The sequence below is a fragment of the Lycium ferocissimum genome, chromosome 7, assembly GCF_029784015.1.
Source record: "Lycium ferocissimum isolate CSIRO_LF1 chromosome 7, AGI_CSIRO_Lferr_CH_V1, whole genome shotgun sequence".
Taxonomy (NCBI): Eukaryota; Viridiplantae; Streptophyta; class Magnoliopsida; order Solanales; family Solanaceae; genus Lycium; species Lycium ferocissimum.
The window spans coordinates 30,667,526-30,693,577 of record NC_081348.1 but is presented as its reverse complement, the minus strand read 5'-3'; the positions used below and the strand labels follow the sequence as shown (position 1 = coordinate 30,693,577).

The window sequence follows — 26,052 nt, the reverse complement described above, 5'->3', positions numbered from 1 at the left end:
TATTGCTTTCACGGTATTTTTGCAAATTTAGGACCCAGAATTATTCACTTTTTTCACTTTATGGTGTTTGGCCATAAAAATTCCAAATGAAGTTGTATTTGGAATTTGGAAAACAACCAAAAACTTTTTTTCACTTTCAATAGATTCAAACAACCAAATATTCTTTGCAAAAACTATAACTAAACATAACTTCATCTTCAACTCCAACTCCAAATATTTGGGCTAGGGCCAACTTCCACTTAAGTGAAAAATATTTGGTTTTCATGGCCAAACGCCTACTTAAACAACAATATACCTAGTGAAATCCCATTATCTTTAGATGTAAATGGAAGATCTGAATAGCAATTTACATATATACTTTTATTTTCAGAAAACATAATAAGTGTACTTGTAGAGTATCAAGTTACAACCAAAAGAATGTATTGGGACCAACTCAGATTAGTCCCTAAAGAATAAGGTTGGCTTCTAGAATACCCAGGAGAGACACCGGGAAGAATCACAGCTTGTTATCTTGATACACGAGAAGTTTCAGTGTTCTGTCCTAGAATGGCTACTAATATACATATTAAATAAATAGGAATATATGTACACTTGCTTAAACACAAAGCCTATATATACATATCATAACTTAATTTATAGCTTAATAGAACACTTGAGGAGAAGTATAAAACTCGGTCTCGATAAAAACAGGTCTCAAATCTTCTTCGCGCATGAACTCCAAGGGGAAAGAAACAAGATGTCCTTTGACTGACTTTAACTTCTCTTTAGTATTCACTACAGATACTTGCCCATTATCGTGAAATTCAAGTTCATCAGGAGCGACACCAAGATCAATAGTAGTGTGCCCAAGCTTATCTTTCCAATGGTTCATACATTGTCGAAGTTCAGACCTGCATTCCAGGATGGCATTAGATAGCATAAGCAACTAAGCATGATCAAAGATTTTGCACTACTAGCCTACTACCACAACCGCCCCCGCCTCTGCAAAACAGAAAAGATGGTCGAAATTCAGTGTGGTAGTCATGTACCTTGAGTGAACAAGATCATTTGGGATGCAAGAGAATACAGCTTGGTAAATCGTGGCATTTGACTGTAACATAAAAGATACAAAGAGTTATTGATGCTCTAAGATGAAAATCGAAGTGACCAGATTGTGCAAGTTTAAGCAAGATTTCATGCATGGCATACATAGAAATGATATTTCTTTCAATGGGCAGTTACAGAAAGACAATTAAATAACTAAAACAAGCAGAAAGAGTGATAATGGAACTGCTGTCATACCCGGAAGCTTTCTTTCTATGTTAATGTGTCCATGCATCTTTACCAAAAGATAGGCATAGGGCAGAAATATTTTTGAGCTTCTTTCAAGAATTAGTGGTCATATTTTCATATTGTTTTTCTTTAAAGGCAGTCAACTAAAGTAAGAAACACCAGTCTTACCTCAGCAGTTGCCATCCATATATCTTTGTAAGTAGAGTCAGACACGGGATCTTTGATTTGACATATCTGGAAAAGAAAGGATGGCCTTTAGTTGCTTTGTTTAAAAACATATCCAAATAAAGAAGTATTGCATATCAAGACATGTAACATCCATGAGAGGAAGTTTTAAGTCATTCGAAGTCTGCAGCATCACTAACCTCTTCAGCACTTAAACCAAGGTGCTCTGCCCACAAAGAAACCCGAAGGCTAAAAGCAAACTTTCCAGCCTTCCAAGGATCTCCGTCCATGGTTGAATCAATGAAATCTTTATCTTCAATGACCACACAAATCTGGAACCACCAATTTTCTGTCATCAGTTCCTTTTTGTCTAAGTTTTTATTTATCTATTGTTTAAAAGTATCTACAGAACGAGATACTGTTTTTGGAGAGAAGTAGCTGAAAGAATTCAATTGCTCTATTGTTTAAAAGTATCTACAGAACAAGATACTGTTTTTGGAGAGAAGTAGCTGAAAGAATTCAATTGCAGATATCCAAGGTAGAAATTGATATATGAAACCACATGCAGTTGAAAATCTAGATTTATCTTTCAACTATGGACAACACTCATTCACAAGCAGCATGTGTCGAATAAGAAAGTATAGATGAACCAACTATCATGAATCGACAGACAGGAAAGCAAGGTGAAGATGGGATGAATCTAGAGTTTTCTGCAATGGATGTACAAATTCACTAATGAAAGCAGGATTTATCTATACCATATTACTAGTTCTCGGACTCGTGTATCCCATACTAATAGCCTTTTTCCTCACTTAATATTATTGATAATTAGTAATAGACTAGAAACGATATATGTTATGTCAATAACACCAAATTATAAAAAATTGTTATTGATGTTCCAAGATAGAGTATATAATAGTAGAGTTATGTATCTTTCTCTATCTCCCAAAAATACTCTTTTTTGACAGATGCGAAATGGGCCACTTGGGATGTCCATATAAAAGTTAATCCTCGAGCTTTATTTGAATAACAACCAAGATCTTATGAAAATTCAATATTTTCGAGCCTCACTGATTCATATATGTCATTATACCTTGAGAAGTAGAAAGAATATTGATTAACTAATTGGTAGATCCGTAGAATATTAGACAATCCAAAGAGACTCGAATCATTTCTTTGAACTCTTTATTGCTTATTATAGCAAAAAAATCCATAGTGTCATTGTTAATCAATGGTAGTTAAGGCGCATTATTATTTGAATAGAATATAATAGTTAAAGACCAAAATCAAGAACCCATTCATGGGACAACAAACCCATGAAAGGCCAATAATCGAAGCAATTGCACAGTTTGCCCTTCAAATGGGCTGGTCTTTAATTTTTGTCCTTCAAAAACGAAATTATGTCTGGCGGGGCATAAGTTCTTTAAGAAAGACGGGCATAACTTGTATATATAATGATGTGTGACTCATGCCCCTCTAGGCATAAATTTGATTTTGAAGAACAAAAATTAAAGACCAACACAAAATAGGGACAAAAGTGCAAATGACCCCAATAATCTAAGAATTAGCCCATGTACAAACTCCGCTAGCAATAACATATCTTTGGTCATTTTTTTGCGCGGATTGCCCTTCTTTTGGGGTGGTCTTTAAATTTTGCCCCTCATATTTGTGGTCTTTAAGTTTTGGCCTTTGCTTGGAAAGGTAGGCGAAGACCTGAGGTTCTGGGTTCGAACCCCCGCTCGCATAAAATAAAAAAATAATTTCGCAAGCAAGATCACAGGAAAAACTAAAGGGCCGTGTATGCCGTATCCGCATACAATCCTTAAGGAAAAAACTAAAGTTATCTTTGGATCCTTATAACTAAAAGTTTGCCCCATAAGGTAGAACTTTTTTATTAAGGCATAGTTTAGTTATGCCTATATATATATATATATATATATATATATATATATATATATATATATATATATATATATATATATGCCTCATAAGGCAAACTTTTCCTTAAGGCATAGACTTTGTCTTATAAGGCAAACTTTTAGTTGTGCGAAAAGTTCCGCCTTTGAGGAAGTGGAAACATAAAAAAGGGGAAAACTTAATTTTTTAGTTATGTCTTATGAAATCTAGCACGCTTTTAGTTAAGGCATAACTAAAAATTTACATTTTGGCAAGAAAAACTTGAAAAGTTATATATATATATATATATATATGCCTCCAAGAAAAAAAAAAAAAATCATTTTTTCGCTTTTTTTTTTTCAAAACTTTTAAAAAAAAAAACAAATTTTCAATTTTTTTTAAATCTTTTTTTTAAAAGAAAATTGAATCTTTTTTAGTTTTTTTTTTTTTTTAAATGAGTTTAAAAAAATTAAACATAACTAAAGTCACGGTTGACACGGGGCATAGAGCAAAAATTCAAACTCGCTCCCATATGAGAAATTTTTTTTTAAATTTTTGACTGAGCGGGGGTTCGAACCCGGAACCCATGAGTTTTAGCCAAAGGGCAAAATTTAAAGACTATAAATATGAGGGACAAAGTTTAAAGACCACCCCAAAAGAAGGGCAGTGGTTAGGCCCAGGACTTTTTTTTTCGATCCTCTGATCATGTCACTAAATGTATGCAATTAACAACTGTACAACAAAATTTCAAGATCAAATAACCTTCCTTTCTCCTCTTCCACATAAAGAATGCTAAAGAATGAAAATGTAACATTACTCGAGTCGGATCCTCCAAAGATATACTAGTATTTATGGAGGATCCGACATGCGATGATGATATAGATTGAGTTGGAGCAACATAGTTTTGTAGTAAGTACTAGTTGGAGCAAAGATGAGATCTTCGTATTTGTACTTTATTTGTTTGTTTTCCAGAGCTTAGACTTGTCTGCTTGTAGTAAATTCGAGTAATTAAGGATAGTATCATCCATCAGAGATTGAAAGCTTTCATCAAGTTGGCTATTTCATAATTCACCGTCCCAATCTCCTCCACCCCATAATTTAAAATATTTAAATACTTTTTAAAAAATAAAAGATTTGTCATTTTGACACTTTTATTCATGCATTACTAATATCGCATTCTTATTCACATTTTATCCTGCATAATAAAATGATGTATGCAGATATTACTTATAAGAAACATTAAATTTGGATTCTTTTACCTTATTCAACATAACTTAGTTTTTAAAGTAATTCGAAATTAAAATCTCTCTTTTGTCATGTGTGGAAATAACCCCATTTTATTTTAAAATACTAAGTTTTAAACTAATTTAAATCTAATTATTATTTTTTAAAGAGTCTAGAAACATTTCAAAGTCCAAATCTCTTTTTCTTTTTCAATCCAAATTAAATAAGGACAAAATTGGAAAAGAATAAGATCTCAGTGCATATTAATCCGAATTCATATTGAACTCGATTAGGGAATCTTTACCGTGAAGGCAGAGCTTCTAATTTTTGTGAAAGAAACGAAATACATCTAGCTATTTTATCCAAATATTAGATTAACTAAACAAAAATTTAAGCTTTTACCTTAGTTCATTTTAAAAAAAAAAAAAAACTCTGTTAATTAAATCCCTGGAATTTTTATATCATTCTTTGTTTGACCGCACACAAAAAGAAAAAAAATATTTGTACGAGAAAAACAGATACAAATAATCTTTTTTTCACAAACCGAATACTGTTACAATTGGGAGGGAAAAAATTTCCTAATTTCATTAACCCGAATCCCACTCGGATTCGGATTAAGGATTTCAATCTCTATATAAATTTCCCCTAATTTCCAGGGTTTCTCATCAGCTCTTTACTAAATTCAGTTTAATACATCATATTCAAAGAATTGAAGATTCATCATCATATGAATTTCCGATCAATGTTCAATATGAAGCTTTCAAAGAAGTGTTTTCAACCATGTTTCTCGTTAGTGATGGATTCTTTCTCAGCTGCAATCGAAGCTTTCTCTGAACCCCACTAATCTTTTCTACAGTTTTCTTCAATCTTGAATTTCAAGCTCTACTAATGGGTTTCGAGTTATACAGAGTTGTAGAGAAATCTCCATGTGGTAGGTTTATTAGATACGATCAACTGTTGGGTGGAGGTGCTTACAAAGAAGTGTATATAGGGTATGATCGTGTTGAAGAAATAGAAGTTGCATGGAACCAAATCGTTTATTATGGAGGAGATGAAGCCTTGGAAAACCCCGAAAAGTTGTTCTCTGAGGCTATTCTGTTGAAGTCTTTAAACCATGAAAGGGTTATCAAGTGTTTTAAATATTGGTTGGATTCAAAGTCCAAAACCCTAAACATGATCACCGAGTTATTCCCTTCAGGCAGCTTGAAGAAGTATATGTCCAAATATGATAATGGTGTTGGTGTTGATTTGGCGAGTATCAAGAATTGGGGGAAGCAGATTCTTGAAGGTTTGAGCTTTCTCCATAGCCAGAGCCCGAAGATTATTCATAGAGATATCAAGTGTGACAATGTGTTTGTTGATTGTGATGGGAAGCAAGTTAAGCTTGGAGATTTTGGGTTGGCGGTTCGTATTATGGAGGGTGATTTAGTGAAAGAGAAAGAGGCTAAGGGTACGCCTGAATTCATGGCTCCAGAATGTTATGACGGGGAATACAATGAGCTGGTGGATGTATATGCATTCGGAATGTGTCTACTTGAGATGGTTACTGGTGAATATCCGTATATGGAATGTGGAAATCAGATTCAGATATTTAAGAAAGTGTACACTGGTGTAAAGCCTAAATCTCTTGGAAAGGTGAAGGATTCCAGAGTGAAAGATATCATTGAAAAGTGTATGCTTCCCATGTCTGAAAGGCCGTCTGCAGAAGAGTTGCTGAAAGATCCATTCTTTTTATACAATGGGGGATCATCGACGTTGGAGGCTTGTGCACCCGCTGCCAGTTTTCTTGCTAGTCATCCTTTCAGGGGATTACATTGTTGTGCTAGGGATATTAGGAATTTGTATTTGGTGTGATTACCGCAATAGGATGAATCACACGTGTTCTGGTTCAGGATTAAGGTGTAATTGATTCATTGATTTATTCTTTTTCACACATCGTCTCTTGGAAAAGTTTTAGAATACCCAAGAGCCTTTTCTTTTCCAGAATTCGTTGTTAATGTCAGAATTAGTTGACTGTCTATTGAGAATGTAAATATATCATCTTTGCGCAATTTGCGTTTCTCTTCAGTTAGTTTTTCCCTTTATTGTGAATGTGTAATTGACAAAGTGAATGTTTGGCTGTTTATGATTTTTTCTCTATAAATATCTTTCTTCAGCTTTAGACAAAAAAGGTCCAGAATATCTAGCTGCAAAAGCGTCTTAATGATCTCGTAATGACAGCTTCCAAATGATAGATTTAATCAATTTTGTAAGAGGAAAAGGATGCTGATATTTGAGTGATAATTTCTAATAGTAACTAAAGTTTAAGAACAATAGAACTAGATAGAATAGGAATTTGAAAGGATAGGAATAGATAGAATAGGAATTTGAAAGGATTTAAACAGAAAAGATTTACCTCGGAGTCGCGAGATCCAAGCAAACTTCTGTCATTTATATTAGATGATCCAACTACAGCTATACGGTCATCTACTATCATCACTTTACTATGTACATAGACCTGTGGTTAAATTTGGGAACTTTTAGTGCAATAGAATACCAAATTTTCAAACAATAAAATCAAGTAAACTTGCAAAGCTACAGGTTGCATCTTAGAAAGTTTAAGAGAAATTGAGAGAAGATGATGAACATTTCCTACGAAACAGTAGAACGAGCTAACCCTCAAGGCTCGGGGAAATTGTCATTTTCAAATATTGGTCTTGCATCTCCACCAATTCTCTAGAGGCTAAAGTTGTTCATACAGATATTGGATTGGCTGGTTCTTAGCAATTCAAACACAGTCAATCCAATCTATGGACAATCTTACTACATAAGTGAGTTTCAGTTAATTGATTTATACTATTAGCTCTCTAAAAATTACCTGACTAGTGAACATGGGGCCAACATCAGAAAGCTGGCCGTGCGTCCTGAGACCATAAAAAGATATGTAATCACGGGTTTCTGGACCCAATAGAGCATTAAGATTGTGCAATATTGAATTGTTGCCCTTGCAAATAGTCCGATATTGCCAGTGCATTAAGGCTCTCACAGTTGCTGCCCCAGTGTCATCCAGGCCTCCCTGTAATTGTGAAGCTAGATATGAAACGTGAAAGATCAAAGCCAACTCATAATCCCCAATGTGAAGAAAAGATGCCTACCTGAAAACCAGGTAATAGTGGGATGACTATTATAACCCTGAAACACCTATTTTCTTTGTGCGCTCGCCTTATACGTCTGTATAAAGCATCAGCTACACGATTGCGTAAGATTTCATCTCCAGCAAGACCCGAGATAAAAAATTGATTCTGAAAGTTTTGTAAACAAGCATGAGTATTCATTTAATAAGTGAGCTTCTTTACTAGATTTTTGCACATGACATCAAAAAACACCCGGAACTGAGAAAAACAAAAAAGATTAAGAGAAGACAAACAAGAACCCTCTAAAGTAAATTGTTACAGTATCAAGGAAAACAAATCACAATTTCATATTGATTGTCAATGAGAATAAATGGAAATGTAATTTCCACATATGAGGCTTAAAGTAGCTAGCTTAGTTAACAACAGAATCAGTTCCAAATGAAGTCAACCATATTATTAGAGGTCCCAACTCATTAACTACTAGCTAAAACTTTGAAAAATCTAGCAGCTGGAGGAAGAAAATGACAGAAGATGGTTATATATTTGTTATTCATGCTTATAATTATTAGTGTTGGACTAAACATATACTAGTTGTAGATTTTCTCCATTTACGCCTTTTTTCATTAAAACCCACACTTTATTTGTGCTTTGCGCTTAAAGCCCCAAGGGACCTTAGAGCTTTTTTGCTCCTTTCGCTTTTAATAACACTGATAAACATCTGTATGAATCAGTCAGAAGTTATCAGCTGTTGTACCATTTAGTTTGTGGCTCTATGTACATAAAGGACATTATCAAATACTATGTCCAGCAATCCTCTCCTATTACTTGGGAATGTTTGAGAGAGTCTCAATAAGATCACACACTTTCTAGGGATGAGGAAGACCAATAAGCACAGAAAAGAACATCAATTGGCTCTTTTATTTGTTAAGCTTCTTAATTTGTAATGACTTGCAGATGCACATCCAGACATCTGCTTTCAAATAAGGGTGTCATGCTATCATTGCTAGCCTCGCATCCTCTAGAAGGAGTTTCTTTAAGATATATATTTTTTGACTGCTTATACTTCAATTTTTTCCGGGAAAAACATAAATGTGAGTTTGATTGAGATTTTGAAGGAAATACCTGAATTCTTCCTTACTACGGCCTCTTTTCCAAGTCACTGGGTGTGTTTTTAGTGTAATTATTTACGATTATATCTTATTCTTAGCTTCCAGATTTCCATCACATATTGTTTTTCTCTATGGCAAACTCACTTTAAATGTACAAACTTGTAATGGTCCTTTCTCAAGTATTTTTCTCTAGTGACTGTGGAATGAAGTGGTGGTGCAGTCTGAACAAGAAGAGTACACTTGTGACTGGACAGTAACAACAATAAACCCACTGAGCCACTGATGGCAGTCAAGCTATGGTTGACAAGATGGATATTAGCTTTCCATAGTTGGCAGTCAAGCTAAGGTTGACAGGATGGATATTAGCTTTCCATAATCTAGAGGTTGAATCAGAAGATAGCACTATCAAAATCCCTATAGCTGAAAAGAAGTGTGTTTTCCCTGTTTGCCATGTACCTTAAAGCAGAAAAGTTCTGCAATCAGTATTGTCTCGGTGGTTAATTAGTGCATACCTCTATGAACACAAAGCTCTGACAATCAGTTGTATTTAGTGTATACCTCAATGAACACAAAATGTTCTGCTTCCTCAATAAGAGAACAATAAGCTTTGTGAATGCTGTCATCAGTTTGAGTTGTTCCAGCAGACCACTGACTGACACTTCTAATGACCTATGACAAGTTAAACATAAGAAATGTCAATGGCAGTAGAAAATAAACTGAAACATAGGCGAAAGTGAAAAAACAAGAAAATGAAACTAAATGTTCAGATCATTTAAGGAAGTAATTTAAAGAAATATTATGAACCGAAACACTATCAACCGAAAGTATAGGCTATTTGAAGTATTGTTTAGCTAAATAGCTGCTACTAATCCCTACCTTCATTTGTTCAATATCTTAATCCTCTAACAACAGCATCCCAAGGGGGAAGGGGGTCCCTCCACCTGATTTTAAATATTTAGAATTTCTTCTAGTGGTCTATTTTCAAGGTCCTAATACTAGCTGAAATTAACCTTAATGTTCTCCTTGTTTTTGTTATCCTTGAGCAATAAAGGTTAGCTACTTAACAATGTCAATAACCTTTATAAGTAGCATGTAAAACTACCCATTATACACCACCAAATTAGATCCTCATTGTACTAAAACATTAAAACTAACCTGACAGTGACAACGGGTCCGAGGACCAACATCTGCTATTTCATCAGTTGAAACGACTTCGGCTACTCGCTTTTGTGTCTCCCACCAATTATCTTGTTGGTGAGTTTTTATGTGGCTTTGGAGATCAGGGTGATGAAGATCATCTGAAAAAAAATATCTTCAGACCTAATGTCAAAGTGCTACCAGAAAATAAATCAAACTTCAGCAATAGACTAGAGACCAGACCAGTCAATTTCTCGTCCGCACAGGGAACCCCCTCATCACAATCAGCTTCCTGGGGTAAAAGTAATGGGATGTCTTCCGGTGGTGACCCAGATGGAAATGGATCTTGTCCATTCAGATCTTTAGAGTTCAGCTCAGCTGTTTTACTTTCAACCTCGACTTCTCTGCTTCTGCCCATGTAGTGCGGAAGAACCATATGATGCTGTGGCATAAGCAGTGGTATAGTCTGTTCATTTGGAGCTTTGCTTCTCTGCATCAGTGGTCAGAAATATTAGCAACTTAAAATATCTTAAAGAAGTACACTGAGGACTGGAAAAGAACCTTAGCATGATTCCAACGCTGAACAAAATGTCTGGCAATATCTCGGCATGGTGGTCCCCAAATAGCACAGTGGACATCATGCCATGGCATTCGGGGATATTTCTCACGCTCTAGTTCATCTTTCATGGCATCTTCCCAAGAATTTGGTTCGGACTCTCTGCATAATAATGACTACTTAGCAATTTTAAGGATCACATTTGCTGCATATGGGTTTGAATGCCTTCTACAGCAGTCAAACTTTAAGAGAATGCTCTAATTCTATTCGTTCTCCATCTATGAAATTGATAGCAGCGTGAAGCATCTCAAACTAATATAGATATTTGTTTGCAATAAGTTGGGCAAATATGAGTTCTAATAGAATGGGTACGAACAAGAAGCTTTGATTGGATCAAACTAAACAATCTAGAGGTATAGAACATTAATCCTACACGATACTCTTACATTTTAGGACATAAAAAAATCTTTGAGACAACTACCAATGATACTATTACTAGGAGTTTCACTAGTTTCAAGAATTCAAATTCATCTAATCCATCGAATTTATATTTGATTTAAATCGGTCAACACAATTTCAAGATGGATAGCGTTAGCTCTTTCAACTAGGTCATGGTGGAATGTTTTCAAAATCTACATATTCCATTCCTTGCTTCAACAGGTTACAAATATTTTTGTATCATCATCTGAATGCGAATGGAGACCTATTACCCAAACAGATACTAACCAAAGGAGTTCGAAAAGAACTCCTGTTAAGAAGTATAATGGCACCCATATTTATTTGCCAGTATAAGTTTTAAATCCAGACTTGCCAAATAAAACTTCAAGTTCATGATTTGGTCACTACATATCATAGTTGCATTACCTTGGGTTATAGTAGTCCTTCCCAGGCCAAATAAAAGGAGGCTGATCACCCAACGTGTGCTCTTTTGTGTCATAACGGCCAAAACATAAATCTAAACCTCCAATGTAACAAATCTTGTTGTCCACAATGACAAGCTTTTCATGGTGCGACCTGCATATAGCAGCCACGTTTTAGTTTTAATAAGCTTATCAAGAAGAAGGAATTAATATGCACAGAGTGTGGAGACAAATGGAAAATCTATTCTAGATCAGTACTACATCAGAGTCTATGCTGTATAAGATTCTTAACTGCATACCACAAGTAGATCCCGGCGGAGAAATGGTTCGGATATCGCAAAACTTTAACATTTTTGTGAATTTTCAGAAGCTTTCTTTTGCTATATAAGCTGTTAATCTTTAAAGCAATAGAAACCTCCTTGTAGAGAAGAACATAAATCTGCATCAACATATATGTAGAAGTTAGTATGGATCTTAAAAATCACAACAGAAGAATTGTAGAGAAAACACATCTTTTGTATCCTTTCTAACTTAACAAAGTCTTGTAGTGAACAATGAGATGTTAGAATGATCTCTTCTTTTACAGAATAAGATAAATTTAAGATGAAGATACCAACCAATATGAGTAACAAAGTTGCATTAATAAGCGAACCGTAGTCAACAATTTATTGCACCTATGACCACCTAAATTTGCTATGGTCAAATAACACATACATTACTCATTTAGTTTTTGAATGTAGAATCTAATAACTGATACTTTCTCGAAAGAAGATTAATAAATAAATAAAGTACACAGACATTTGCCCATAACTACTTGATATACCATAGATCCAAAATTCAGCAAATGCTCCGCAGTATTCATTATAACTTCAGAAAGCAAGTAAATCAGTAAAAATCCTTAGTATGAGCAGAATGCACATCAAAATCACCGGATAGAATTTGTTACACGTTTACGCTCTAGTTTCATTTCGTCTCTGTTGAATAACAATGTCTCTAGATGCAAGAAAAATTGCATGGTTCCTAATCTTTATAACAAGTGACTTGAGTAAATGTCTTTCAACAAAAGTGTGACTTATTAGACTGTTGGCAGGGGTCAAAGAATAAGAATTTATTACATGCAAAATTTTACTCAATTATTTATAAAAATTAAACAAGTTTAGGACGAGATCAGTTGCATATGCACCTGGACCCCTTCTTTGGCTTTAGTATCAAGTAATGCATCAAGTCTAGAGGAGCTATGGTTGTGATATGGGCGTCTCAAGTACAGTTCTGGGCAAAGCCACCATCCAGTTATATAGATCTGCATAAAAAGTAATTAGGTGGAACTATCTGCAGCAAGAAAACTCATGATTGAGATGTAAAAAGTTGATAGATCAAACCTCAGATTTTGCACTCTCTATTGAAGAAGCAATTGCCTCAAAAGCTGATTTCCCATCTATAAACCACTGAGCTTGAGTGGCATCATCATTTGTCCCCCTCAATGGAGCAAAAGAACCAAAACGGTGAGGGTTACACCAACCTTCTGGAGGTTTAAGAACAGCATCATTAATTGCAGATATCCAATCATTGACTTTGGCATCGCTCGTGGTTCTAAACCTTATGCTACGGTTCCCACAAGAAACCTGACAGCCATTACAACTGTCAGTTTTATGCAAAAGGAAGCAAAAACAAGATGCATTCTTTGATAAGTAAATTCAGCAATTATGAGATAACTTACTAAATACAGAAAGAAGAATTGATTTAGATATGTGACATGCGACTTCATATTTTGTCACACTGATCCACTATTGATTTATTTGATTAAGTGGGGAAGTAACAGAAGATGGATTTCCCAAAAGACTGGCAGCGTTACGTAGAGGAAAAGATGACTTTCCCACAGATCTTGGTTGACCAAGAAGTTGCTGGATAATTAACAAGAAAAATTCATTAGGTTGACTAAAATTTATAGGTCAGTTTTTACTTTTTCCTGAATTAAACTTCCTAAGTAGTAGAATATGTTACGCAACTTGAGTGGTGAATTTATGGGAAAAAAGTAAGTAAATAATGTAAATTGTGATACAAGCTCAATCATTACTTAATGTTATAAGGCAAAGCTGATTGGTTTAAGTTAAATCATATCCTCCGTTTCAGCTGCCAAAATCATTTGCAAGTCATCATACGGGTTTAGGAATAGAACATCTAATTGATTAAACTTAAACTACTATTTCAGTATGTGTCACGAAATCTCTTCTTTGTAGCACAGTCTTGCTTTCAAAACTAGATAAGTCTCAGCTTCAGGCACATTCAGGTGAGTGTGGCATGATAACAATTCAAATACACAACTTTGTTTGACATATATCTTGAGTAATAAAATTAGCACCCCATAGTGGAGCACTCATAAAATGAACATGCAACCAAGAAATAAGAAATTGTAATGGTTGAAAATTGAGTTTAGACAGTTCCAGCAATGCTAAAACACCATAAAAGAAATTTATGTAGTGTTTGACAGGAAGCAGACCTTAAATGCATATTGCAAAGGATTTCTTTCTCTTATTTCCTCTGCTAAGCATACTGCGTTCTCTCCCTTCCCATTCGAAGTTGGAAGCACATCGAAAACAATAATATCCAGTAGTTTTGCATCAAAAGGATTGTTTAGTAAGGCCAAGTAACCAGGTTTTAGAACAGCCCAAACCTGCATGACACAGTACATGTAGTTAAGACAAGGAAGACAAAAACATTTAATAGGGTCAACCTCCCACTTTTCAGTTAACAAATGTTCACTCTGAGTTGCGCGGACTCTCCATTTTTGGTGCCGATCCCGTCTCGACACGGGTCTGGAGCGGGATACGTCCGGGATACGGTCAACCAAGTTCGGATACTTTGACCAGAGTCCATTGACAAATTTGGCGGAAAATTGAGATTTTGATTTCTCAAATTAAAGATAAAACAGATTTAAGGTAAGGGAAACGACATACCTTCAATATTATGGTACTTTTGTCTCATTTTTGCTGCTTCGTGTTTCAGAGAATATATATGTAAGTTTTTCATAGAATATCTCTCAACATTTATAGCTCTACTTTTTCTAATTTTGAATTTTCTTAACCGAATCCCCGCACCCCTATCCATACCCGGATACGCACCTCCGAATCTTAAAATTTAGATTTTGCGGAATCTGACACTCAGATCCGTACCCGTATCGGATACCCGCACCCGAGTCCGAGCAACTTAGTGTTCACTCATGCGGCGTTAATAACTGGTTAAATACAACTATTGGGATTTTCTAGATTGGACATGGACAAAGTGGTACTGAAAGTGGACAATGTTAGTAGATTCAGAATCTAAGATAATATATGATAACAACCGCGAAAGTAGGAACCATGGAGACTCAGGACCTCAAGGTTGCCAAGATGAATTGTTAAACTGCATATGTGGCTATCTATCTCGTATCTATCGTAGATAGTACTTCTCGAGTAATAGAATAATCTACCGAACTTTCCAGCTTTCAGAAAGAAAAAAGACCATATGTGCATAGAGTGCATACAAATATATCCACAAATGTTGTCAGCGGACTTTGCCTTATGTTGATCATTTACCTTTTGCCATTTGCTCTTGCAACAGCCAGACCAATAACATATGCAACATCCCACATTCTCCTCCTCTTTGGGAACTTTTGACAAATGCTTAACCATTACATAATTTTCTTTGAGCTTTGGGCCATATTCTGGTAAGAATGATAACTTGGATACCTCCAAAAACTTGCACACCTGAAGTTTAAAAATACTCTATTTGTTACAACCAAGGAAAAGAAACAATAGCAGCAGAAAGTCCCAAAGAACCAAATATACCGTTTCATAACTATGAATAACAGAATTGCTTGGAAACTATTGTTTGGAGGAAAGGTAGAATATCATCAGAAACAAGAATTTCCAACAGTACAAGTCTAAAGAGAAAAGTAGCATCACTTAAAGGAGCACAAATGCTAATTGCCTAATAAGAAAAAAGTATATGTTTCCCATACTTCCTAAAATGGAAAACTATAGAGCTACAACAGATGTTGCAAGCACTTTCACAAGATCATTCCTATGTTTAATTCAATATTCAGGATAATAACTTGAGCAAACATTTATTTCAGAGACTAACTAGTCTATGACTTCCAACACGGCAGTGACTACCCCTGCCAACAGTTTACTTCTGCAACAACAGTCCATCCATACAAAGTTTTCTAGTCAAAATGTATCAATCTGCCTAAGAACAAACTGCTGGTATTGAAACAGAATACTATACACACCTCTCGAGAATTTACTATGTCCAAATCCCCCAGAAAATGATTCAGATACTCTTGCATAGCTAGTTTTGCTTTTCTTGTGATGGTCTGCTGCCTGCCCAATGCCGGACGAATGATTGATAAAGCAGCCCGGGATGGAACACACCTGCAAACATACCCACGTGTAAGAATCACATGTAGTATTTGCAGAATGCTATGCAAGGTCCGACCTGCTAAGCATAACATTATTCAAACAGAAACAATTCGACACCTTTTCCTAATACTATCTTCATTGTAAATTGGCACAGCTCCATCATCTTCATCATCGTCATGTATGACAGCTGTTTGTTCTCCTATACCAATGTGGTGAAGCCATTCTTTAACCTTTTGACAAGTATTTGAGAACGAGATCAGGGAGATTTTCAGATAGTCGGCATGTCATATTCGTGGAATGGAAAAATAACAAAGGAGTAGAAATGTCTCATATATGTGAAAGCAAAGAGAGAGATGAACCTGCTCTTGCTTCTCCTGGAGTTCCTCAATTATTGCCCGTTTCCTCAAAGCAAAGTGTAAATAAATAACTTGTGACGCCTTCTTTAATAAGCGCCACTTGAACTGCTAATTGGAAAAGTAAAAGAGGAGATGGTCATGTAATGCGAACACAAGATCTTTTTGTAGAAACTAAAGTTTATTGACTAGTTGCTACCAGACCACGTACTAATGGAAGCAGAAACAAATTCAGCTTTTCTTTACCTGGAAAAATGAGGCTAAAATAAAATAAATACTTCAAAAGTGATTTCCAAACTGTTAACTGCTCAATCTTTTCATTATTTTAGCATAAAGAGTGAAGGCTAAGAGGCATTCTTGAATAGGGTCAACCAAAACTGTATTCTAGAAAGGAAAAGTTGCTAGTGACTTTAAGGTTAAACCAGGTAGAAGGGCCATGTGCATGATATGATTTACTAACCTCATGAAGAGAAAATATAAATGATACTGTCAATATTGTCAAAAGTAGGTTAATCCCAAACCTAAAGAACAGCGTGCAGAGATTAAAGAAGAAAACAGATGGCATACAATTAGTATCAGGAAACCCCGGTTGTATGCTCTTTTTTACTCGGTCAGTGGGAGAAGACATGAAAGAATTGTTCTGTGTAAAGGTTGTAGTTATTTTATCTAATGAACTGAGCTGTCCATAATCACCTATTGAGCTTTCCAATGCACCCAGTATCATAAGCCTCATTGTATATGAGTATATCTAGTCCGACATTCTCACTGCAGTGAGTTTTTTTAATGACCCTATATGTATCTCATGGTCCCTTCCACCATAAGAAAGTCCATATCCTTTCTGTCACCTTTCATCCTAACCACAACAGCCCATCTTAACAGTATTGATGAGGCCCGTTTCAATATTTACACCATTACAAAATGATCTACAAGCTAATAACACGTTGCCCTTAATCACTGAACAAAAGAACTGTTCCAACGTGCCATTAAACACAGGGACGGATGTATAGTATAAACTACAGGTTCAAAAATCTACTACATATGTACAAATATTAAAATTTGAACCCAGTAACTCAAATCATCAATAGTGAGTTCAGTATCACCTCGAACTCATAAAGTTCAAACAGGATCGCCTGTGTTTAAACACCACCCAGTACCAATTAAATCAACAGATAGATATTCTAGAAAGCAATTCCCAACTTAAACCACAATAATAAAGTTTTCTTAATCCATTTAAACCCCTCCTGCTTCCCACACGAGATTAAACAATCAATACAAAATCATGTACTTCCTTATTTCATCGACTATAGCAACTAGCTATTAAATGAAAAGAGAAGCAGAAACACAAAAAGTCACCACATTCAAAGCTATATATTTACTTACTACTCCTAGTAATTTAAAGTCAAAGTCATGATTAAGAAACATGCATTCCGCATTAAACAGAATTAACTACTTCCTCCGTTCACTTTTACTTTTCGTTTTTCGAGAGCCAAACTATATAAATAAGTATTACAACTTATAGTATTTTTGTATAGTTTTGAATTAGTCAAATTGACCCTCGACAACCAAAAGGAGGGAGGCTTCACCTGCTTGTAGTGGACTTCAATGGTATATGACAAAAGCAAAGGACTTATATCAGTAGCATCTCCTCTCGACACCCCAATTATACTCGCCTTCGGCAATTCATCAAAAATAGTCGTTGGCTCGGTGTAGTATCTGAGCGAATGCGTGGATGACACTGCCGACGCCGGCGCGTTTTCTATCAGTCTCTCCGTCGACATTATATTGCTGCTCCTACTACTTAATTCACTTGAATTATTTCACATTATATACTGACTAAAAACTCGTTTGGCATTTCAGAAAAATGTACGAATATTCTATTGTATGGTTAGTTTATGGGAAAAAGCGTAATATAGTTGGAGAACAAATGGAGCAAGTTAGGGAATGGTGACAGCTGAGTTCGTGTATTTCTCGTGAAGCTCTCTTGATATTGCGACACGTATATGTAAATTGTGGTGAGCTGGGTCAGCTTTACATGTGGCAATTGTTCATTTGTTGACAGTAATGGTTTTGGTGCTGTGGTGCAATTTGGAAGCTGATGGTGTCACAGCTTGCATTATGTTCTATTGTGTTCAATATTATATAAGTTGGTCCTAACTATAAGATCAAAATGACAGCATTACCCCTAGGCAAGATAGAGTATGTGATTACATAATCATAATGCTTTTACTTGCACTTTACAATTTTGTTTTTGTTGTACATTTCTCCTAAAGACAACAAGAACAAGGAACTTTCAGTTTTCTTTTCACTTCTTCATTCACTTATAAGCTTTATGGTACTGTTCATCTTATGTAATATTTTCTACCAAACATCCAAGACTACATGGTTGTAATGAATAGTCTAGCAGTTTTCTTTATATACAAGATTTTTTTTTTTTTTAAATGGCAATGACAAAATGTAAATGCAAAGCAAAAGATTAGTACAACAAGCGAAATGCAAAACATAAAATTGGTATCTGGAGAGAACTATTATAATTGAATTTCATAAATTCACCAAAATTTTGTGAAATCTTTACAATTACACAAAATAAACTATACTTTGAAGTTCAGTTATCAAAATTTCAAAGAAGTTGATTCTCTTTTCAATGATATAGAAGAAGGAAAATAGAAAAAAGAAGAAGAAACATTTAAACTAATTCAAGGCGCGGAAATTTCTTTACCTACAATTTTGCAAAGGGCAAAATGTGCGTTTAAAAAAAAAGGGGGGAAGGGGGGGGGGGGGATAAAGTTGGGCTTTGAGAAGTCAACCAAAGGACATATTTGTCACTTCATTTTGGGTGGCCCCAACCATTCAAACTTAAGCCCTTAACTTAACTCTTGGATGTCCCATAACAGATAAATTTTAGAATATCCAACTTATAAATGAGTATATGCTATAATAACCACCAAACACTTGTCAGAGGTATCATACTCATATTCCAAAGATTATTCCTAATAACAATGATAATCAAACCCCAATTATTAGGACCGCATTTTTTTGTAGTGATGTTGCTTAGCTGGATAATCGATGGTCGCCGTCAAGTGCAGTGATAACCTTGACATACACTGGACTAAATTATTTTCTAACGAGTTTAATTTTGACACTCCGTTCAATGCATGTAATTTTTTATACCATCAGGTAACGAAATTTTAAGATAAGTCTCATTAAAATGTGGGATTTGAAATCTTAAAAATAAAATATGTTGTCTGCTATAACAGATAAAAATGACATGATACATATTGACATTAACGATGATGGTAAATATTACTTAAACTGGTGACTTGTTACTTTTAGCAATAGTGTGAACTTATTTTCCTTACCAAAACACGCATCGTTATAATTGACGATGAGCTTAGTTTTTGTACGATGGCGTTGTAGTTCCTTTTTTATACTACTATCAAATTTATCGGTAAATGTTTATAAATGGTTTTGATCTTGAATTTATTTCGTTCTTTATTGTTGTCAACTTCAGTTAATAACATTCCTAGGATGTAATTAATAACTATTGCTCTACTGCTTCAAGGCTTCTGTAATGCGCATTTTTTCGAGTTCATCTTCAATTGAGTAGTTTCCTTAATTACTTTTTTAAACAACTGTGGAATAATCTTTCTAAACCATGAATAGTGCATAAATAATTGTTATATGACATGTTCCTTGTCCATCACCCATCGGTGCCATGCATAACAACCAGTGGCGGATCCATGATTATATAGTCATGGATGCTCACTTCCTTTAACATAAAATTACTACTAATCACATAGTATAAGTGCATCCGAACATGACAATGAAAGTTAATAAGAAACCTACGATTAATATTATCCTTACCAAAAGAAGACTTCTAGCGTGTTGTACTTATACCCAAAATCTCTAGCTTTAGTGTGTGCTTGGTACGACTAAAAATGTTTTCTTGAAAATATTTTAAAAAAAATAAGTGCATATCTTACTTATCAAAATATTAATCTTATTACGTTTTTTTTTTTTTTTTTTTTTCAATTTTCTTTCTTCGACCAAGAAGCTGAAGAAGCCAAGAAGGGTTTATTTGGTGTTCTCTTTCTAGAAATCTACAAATGTTTTTATGATTTAGTTAGTGAATGAAATATAAAATAGGAAAAGTGAAAAAAAAAATAAAGAAAAGGTAAGCAAAAAGTGTGAAAAGGTAGGAAAAGAAGAGTCAAAGTTTTAACATAAACTAAGAAGTTTCAGTTTCCGTTTTTTCTTTTTTTTCCATTAAAAAGATATCTCATTTGCCTTTTTGCCATTTAAAAATGCTGCAGCATGGTTTCAAACCCTCGCTAGAGGGCACCAGCGCGCTAAAACTTCCAACTTCAGAACCAAAGCACCCATCAAACTTTTTGGCCAGTGGGTGCGCACGATTGTAATATATACAATTTCCAATATTTTTTATATACGTATACAAAGTTTCTGTCGGGGTCAATGGGTGCTCGAGCACGTGAAATCTATATGTGGGTCCGCCCCTGATAACAACTTTTCAGTCGGATATTTTACCAGCATCAATGACCCAATACAAATTACTTCCTTTGTCTAAACATATCTGTATTTACTTCAGCAAAAAAAATGGTTACAAGATATATATAGTTGCCTTTTAATTTCTAGGCTTAATTGCAAAGATCACGTTACACTAAACTAATAAAGACGAATTGATATATTGGATTGCCTCCGTAGACTCTTTTCATAGCAAGATCATCCATGTAAATGAAAAGAAAAAAGAACAAATATTTTGGTAGATATACTTTTTAAAATCCAACTCGCTCGCTCTTTCTCTCTCTCTCTCCAATTTTCTTAGTTATTACTTCCAATTAGGGAAACGAAATCATTAAAACAAGGTAATACTAGATTTATAAGGCAAGAAAAGGGATCCTCGCTCTAAATGAGCTTCGTAATTCATTGTTCTGAATTATAGCTCTTCTCTTTTCATTTTATTTTAGCATAGACCCACACATTTCATACTTTCTAAGAGAGATTTTCGTTGAAAAGTTTCCACTTTTAACCATTTTCTATTTAGGACAAAGGTGCAAATATACCCCTCAGTGTATCTTTTTTTTCCATCATTATCTCTGCTCCATCAAAATTCGTTATTATAAGAAGATCATCTTTATCACATGATTATTGTCAAAACAAAATAAAACATGCCAATTAAGATAAGTAAGCTTCATACAATTTTTTATCTCAATTTTTTTTATCTCTTTTACTTAATTCTGCACGAATTAATTTTCAAGAGTAAGCTCATATTGCAACTGAATTATGCTATCAATACATACTTGTGTTGGTTAAAATTACTACAATATTGATTAAAAACAGAAAGTTAAGACAGTAAATAAACTATCGTAAAGTTGTGTCGTGGCAAGCCACTATTTTGAAAGAGATTTCTCCCCGACAGAGATGCAAATTGTTGTAGTCGGTCACTCCCCAAGGTTCTACAGTCACTTCCAAGCATGTACACTCATGGTTGAAAGTTTGGAGATTGCACAAAAGTATTGCCCAAAAAACTATTCAGAGAAGGAGATGTAATTAGAATTTATATATATATATATTATCGACAAGAGAAATCTGTATTGATTTATATAGGTAGAAGACCATTTCTGGGTAGTTTCAAAGAAGGTCCGAAAAGCCTCTTAACGTTCGGAAAAATAAAGAGCCATATCAATCGGAGTAATGGTCGAGAATAAAGACCGTCATTAATTGTAATTGACTATTCACTCCTAGGGAATGAACTTGGACAGTTATCTGGTAAGCATGTCTGGATAATTTCGGGTTAGCTCAAAGAGAGAAATAATATCTTGCAAAACCAAATTTGAATTAGGCCCCACGTATATCTCGCGCGTGTGAGGGTGGGGGGCAAATCGACTCGTTTTGCATTGCAAGCCCAATTCGCATGTGCGCGAGGTCACTCCCTTTTGCTAGCTCTTTACCAACCCAATAATACACAACCCAATATAAAAAGAAAGAAAGTTCTTTCCACTACCAATGTGGCAGAAAGTGTATTTCCTATAAGACAAGCATGAATAAAAATAAAAAGAGGCCCCAAAGAATAAAGAAAGTAAAGGGAATTTCTTTATTCTTTGCATTACTAAATGATTTATTTCCAACCACTTGTTTATAATGTGCAAAATGAATAAAAACAAAAATTCTCATCACATTATGCAACTCTCATGTCATAAGAACTCATTTGTGATAACAATACATTTACTACTTATTAAAGTTTTAAAAAAACTCACTAAAAGGCTTCTTGTGATTGTTATCCAAATCTGAGGATTTTATTTTCTTTACGATCCTTCCTCCACATTTTTTATGATTGTCCAACCAACCATCCCACGACTCAAGAGACTCCGTAAATATACGTTTGCTACCGTCTTTAGTGTCGACAAAAGTGTAACCCGTGGCCACATGTGGTTCTCCGTTCAACTTTTGTAAATGACAGATGTACCTAAACGCAATTTCCACATTGCAACAAATTAAATGCGAAATAGATACTTCTCTGAATTAACCGACACGTATCAATGTTTTTTTAATAGTAAACGTTGCCCTTTATATATTGTCCCGTAGTATAATTCTCAAGAAAATATACCTTTTGTACCTTCTACTTCCAGGTCTAAACTATCTTCTTTGAAAAATAGGAAGCTTGAAATTATTGAGTTTTTTTAATCTGTTGTCTCGTATTTTTTAACTAGTATGATATTAGTAATGATCATATGAATTTTATGAGGAAAAAAAAGTCATCCAACACAATTTGATGGTAACGCCATCGTTAAACCATTTTTTTAATTAACTTAGCCATTTTGTTACATTAATTAATTTTTAACAAATAATGGATAATGTATTACACTATCAGAAGTGAATTTATTTATACTTGTATTAGTTTATTAGATTCTTCACATTATGCTTAATTGATTACGTAAGAGTAATTTATATGGAACAATAAGTATAAACTTGTATCGGTCTGAAATATTTTAGGAGTTAAAAAGATATTTGAAGCCATTTGAGTGAAATATAGGACTTCGTCCCATACTCAAAATCTTGGTCGCAGATATACATAACCTTTTCAGCAAGCTGTTTAAAAATTATTTTGCATGTCTAGTCGTAATAGTCTATAATTATTGTTGGGGTATACTTATTGTATAATAAGTGTATAGTCAATATATAGTTTGTGTATATGTTGATCATACACAAATTATGCAATGATTATATAGTACGAATTGGATCTAGTAATAGATTTTATATGTGCTACTTAAATTATATCTATTTTTTTTTTAAAGTATATAATTTGTAGGTATTAGCAAATTTCAGATAGAAATTGTCTGCTCCTCCTCCGCTTCTTCTTTTTCACCTTGATCCTTGTTATCTGACACAACTTTTGTTTTTCAAACATAGATGAGTACTTGATATTGGATGCTTTTGTGAACAAACCAGCGAACAAATTCCTAGAAGTCAGATATTTATTCTTCAATTCTCTTTGCGTTTGTTCAGATGAATGAACTTTGTGTTCTTCTCATCGCAATTGTCTACCCATCTCCAATAATGGTTGCTTGAGTTTCTTTGAGCATCTTATTTTCTGTTATATTCATCATCTATAATTCTTGCTCTTAGTTTATGTTGAATCACACGCAGCTTAGAATTAGAAAGAGTCAATAATTTCATTTCTCTTTTGGGCTCTCTATTTTTCATATTTCATGATGAAATTGGACACGTGATAAGCGAACAGCACTAAAATGATTCTCTTTTCAAGGTATATATTAAGGCATCACTTCTATTGCGTCAGACTTGGGTCATGCCAATTTTAGAAATTTGAGTCTGGTTAGGTTTGGTAATTCCAACTTCAGACATACAAGTCTCAAGTTGGGACTGTCAAGCCTTATTTTAGACCTAAATATCTAAAGTTTGAACTGCATAAATAATATGCTTAGTTCATACATACATGTCTCATGATAAGCTTTGGCAAGTCTAACTTCAAACTTGTATAGTTGTGCGTCTAAAGTTTGTAATTTCAGATTCAGATTTTCAATTTCGGTCTCGTAGATCTAAAGTTTATTAATATGAAACGGCCAAACATTAAATATTTTTGTATTTTTAGCTATGCTTTAAATAGCAATCCTCGAAGCGGATCTATGTGCACTTAGTCCGACTATACACTTTATACTGACTAAAATTTGGAAAAAAGTAAAATAAAAAAAGTAAATTACAGCATACTCCACACAATCTCTTTTTCTCAAATTTAACATTCTCTGTCCCCTTCCTAGAAGTATTTCAGTTTTGTCTATCTCTCATAATTAGACCATCTTCTCTAATTATAAAACAAGGATTTAATCTGGATTTTAGTTATGTGTTTCCTTTCAGTTAACTATGATATCTTAGTTCTCTGTGATGGTATAGTCACTTTTCCTTTCTTCTCTTTTTAAAATGTACGTAATTTTTTGTTAATAAATACATTAGAAAAAAGATTTTGAGTCTATGGGTGTCTCTGATACAAGAAAAATGACTTCCAGAAAAACATTTTGATGTTTAGTATGATGAAACTATGAAAGTCGTGAGTCGGGAATTTTTATTTACCTTGCGATAAGTATTCCTTTTTATAGATATCGTTGTTCATGCGGAAGACTAGTAAGGAAACGGAAGATTCATATCAGCAACAAAACTCTTCCCATTCCTTGTTCGGTTGTTCCTGAAAAAATATTTGCCTAATAAATAATTTTTGTCATATCAAATGTGTATATATCAATTTGATTTTTTTTTTTTTTATGCCCTTTAGTTTATGTGTCAGCGTAGAAGATAAAACCTAGTGGTCATTTAGTACGTTCTCCAAGTGGTTCAAGTGGTAGTCCTAGATAGCGCACACCAAATTAGAAGTCACATAAGTCTTCCAAGTTGAGTTTGCATTTAATAGGAGTGTCTTTTTCACCTGTCATGGTTCCTTGCCCTTGGATTATTATTCAGCTAGCTCATCTTTGAAGCAAGTTGTGATTGATTTTTATTTCGTGCAAAATAATAATAATAATAAGGAATATTACTGGCATGATGATAATATTACTCATAATGCACTTTTTTGAGTTAGGTAAAGTTTTGATGACTTTCAAAAGTCCTGGAACCAAATTGAACGCCTTTCTAGATGTGGATTAATAAAGAAAGACTAGCTTTTTTGTGTCTACACGTCTTCAATATTTTACAGAAGTGAATAAATAGAGATTCCAACCGTGACACTGGGTTTGCATAAAATTGACGAGCTGTTAGTTTCCACTCAAAACAATCTGTTGCAGTCTCCAGATTTTGACCAATTTGCAATATGAAATCAGCGGTATATTTTTGTAAAACCAAATTATAAGCACGTTAGATTATGACACCCCCAGCTTTGACCAGTTTGGGCGGGTCGTGCCTATTGCCTCTGTACAAGTATGACCCCCTTTATTACTTTTTTTAATTTAGTTCTTTGTCATAAAGAAACGAACCATATTGATCAGTTTATTACTATCAAAGGACTTTTGTAATCCTCATAAAAATTTCAAATTAATATCAAAAAAAATTATTAATTACTTTTAGATCCTTTTCTTATTTTTAGAGTCAAATTTACTTTTTGGTTCTTATGATCTATTATTCAAAAGCTATCAAACCTTCTACCTTATTTCCCATGTTACTTTCTCCTACCATCTTATCTATTAACCTAAAATACAACAATTTCTTCACTACTCTCATTTTCTCCTTTTTCATTTGTTGCTTATTATTTTCGGACAATTTTTTCTCTTGTTGTTGGTTCGTTTGCTATAGATTCTTACATGTCGGCATTTCTTTTAATTTATATTTGCATTATAAAATTTGAGAATTTCTGAAAACTCTTTTACTTATATTTAGGCATTTTTTTTACTTTATATTTATACTTTAATGAGCTCACATGTGTTTAAAAAAAATTGTAGTGTTTAAAAAAAAA

At 34.2% G+C, this 26,052-nt stretch overlaps 1 protein-coding gene across 1 annotated transcript; it reads right to left on the bottom strand.

Annotated features, from left to right (window-relative positions):
* Positions 1 to 413: 413 nt before the first annotated feature.
* LOC132064316 (phospholipase D zeta 1-like) lies at positions 414 to 17,860 on the bottom strand. The gene is given in 21 exon segments (XM_059457261.1): positions 414 to 890; positions 1,029 to 1,090; positions 1,441 to 1,506; positions 1,638 to 1,769; positions 6,953 to 7,054; positions 7,415 to 7,612; positions 7,692 to 7,838; positions 9,338 to 9,448; positions 9,935 to 10,094; positions 10,096 to 10,406; positions 10,478 to 10,634; positions 11,337 to 11,486; positions 11,632 to 11,771; positions 12,516 to 12,632; positions 12,712 to 12,954; positions 13,830 to 14,003; positions 14,905 to 15,075; positions 15,600 to 15,741; positions 15,847 to 15,959; positions 16,089 to 16,190; positions 17,666 to 17,860. Coding segments are annotated over 21 exon segments (3,243 nt in total). The 3' UTR covers positions 414 to 640.
* Positions 17,861 to 26,052: the final 8,192 nt, after the last annotated feature.